The 1575-nt window shown below is 44.1% G+C and overlaps 1 protein-coding gene across 1 annotated transcript; it reads left to right on the forward strand.

Moving 5' to 3' along the window:
* The first annotated feature begins 204 nt into the window (after window positions 1-204).
* Window positions 205-1149, forward strand: LOC128050865 (olfactory receptor 2V2-like). The gene has a single exon (XM_052643289.1). The coding sequence runs from the start codon at window positions 205-207 to the stop codon at window positions 1147-1149; it is 945 nt and encodes a 314-aa protein (XP_052499249.1).
* Window positions 1150-1575: the final 426 nt, after the last annotated feature.

Here is a 1575-nt window from a genome sequence, read left to right on the forward strand (position 1 = left end):
TAAACTAGAAAGTTTCCTGTTGCTGTGTTGGGGATATGAAGGGTTGCCTGCTTCAATGTCCCAAAGCTTATGTTGTTAAACATTCATCAGTTACAAACAAAACAGCTGCCTGAAGATGTGGAATATAGAAGTCAATAAATAAATTTCAGTCAATCCAATATTTTTTGTCCATGTTCTCAGGTGACCAGGAACATCAGCTGAGCCATGGAGATATGGTTGAATCAATCTTCAGATGACTTTGTCCTCTTAGGCATCTTTTCCCACAGTCCCACTGACTTTGTTCTTTTCTCAGCAGTCATGATGGTCTTCATAGCAGCCCTCTGTGGGAATGTCCTCCTCATCTGCCTCATCTTCGTGGATTCTCGACTTCATACACCCATGTACTTCTTCCTCAGTCAGCTCTCCCTCATGGACCTGATGTTGGTGTGCACCAATGTGCCTAAGATGGCGGTCAACTTCTTGTCTGGCAGGAAGTCCATCTCCTTTGTGGGTTGTGGCATACAAATGGGTCTTTTTGTCTCTCTCGTGGGATCTGAAGGGCTCTTGCTGGGACTTATGGCTTATGACCGCTATGTGGCCATTAGCCATCCACTTCACTATCTTATCCTCATGAGTCAGAGGGTCTGTCTCCAGATTGTTGGGAGCTCCTGGGCCTTTGGGATAATAGATGGTTTGATCCAGATGGTGATAGTAATGACATTTCCTTTCTGCGGCTTGAGGGAGGTGGACCACTTCTTTTGTGAGATGTTATCCTTAATGAAGCTGGCCTGTGCAGACACATCTATTTTTGAGAACTTTGCTTTTGTTTGCTGCATCATCATGCTGTTTCTTCCCTTCTCCATTATCATGGCCTCCTACACTCACATCCTGAAAACTGTGCTCCACATGTACTCTACTCAAGCTGGTAAAAAGGCTCTGGCCACATGTTCCTCCCACCTGACAGCTGTATTCCTCTTCTACGGGGCAGCCATGTTCATCTACCTGAGACCTAGGAGCTACCGGGCCCCAAGCCATGACAAGGTAGTATCTATCTTCTACACAGTCCTTACTCCTATGCTCAACCCCCTCATTTATAGCTTGAGAAACCAGGAGGTGATGGCAGCCCTGAAGAAAGGGCTGGACCATTGCAGAATTGGCAACCAAACCTGAACTTCAGGCCAGATATTGTCACTCTGTGATGTTGGATAAATAAACTCTATGTGAGGCTCAGTCATTTTATTAATAAGAAAATCATGAAACCTGAAGCCTTGAAGAGGTCTTTTTAAATCCCAAGGAACTATTATCTGACTCTGATTGGAAAAGAAAAAAAAAAAGCCTTTCCCCTTCCATTGTTTTTTGACTGATCATTTTGTTTAAAATGGAATGCAGGATTTTGTAAACTCAAGAGCAGTGTGGAAATAAGACACTGGGATTTTGGTCTCTTAAATTGAAATTGTTCATATTATCAGAGAATGCCCTGACCCTAACTTCCTCACTGATAATCTCCGCCATAGAGTCAGAGCCTGCTGCTACTGCTGCTACTAAATTGTTTCAGTAGTGTCCGACTCTGTGCAACCCCATAGATGGCAGCCCACC

The sequence above is a fragment of the Budorcas taxicolor genome, chromosome 7 (assembly GCF_023091745.1).
Source record: "Budorcas taxicolor isolate Tak-1 chromosome 7, Takin1.1, whole genome shotgun sequence".
NCBI classification, from domain to species: Eukaryota; Metazoa; Chordata; class Mammalia; order Artiodactyla; family Bovidae; genus Budorcas; species Budorcas taxicolor.

Coding starts and splice junctions, on each gene's coding strand:
- LOC128050865 (XM_052643289.1), top strand. CDS start 205: ATGGAGATATGGTTGAATCAATCTTCAGATGACTTTGTCCTCTTAGGC.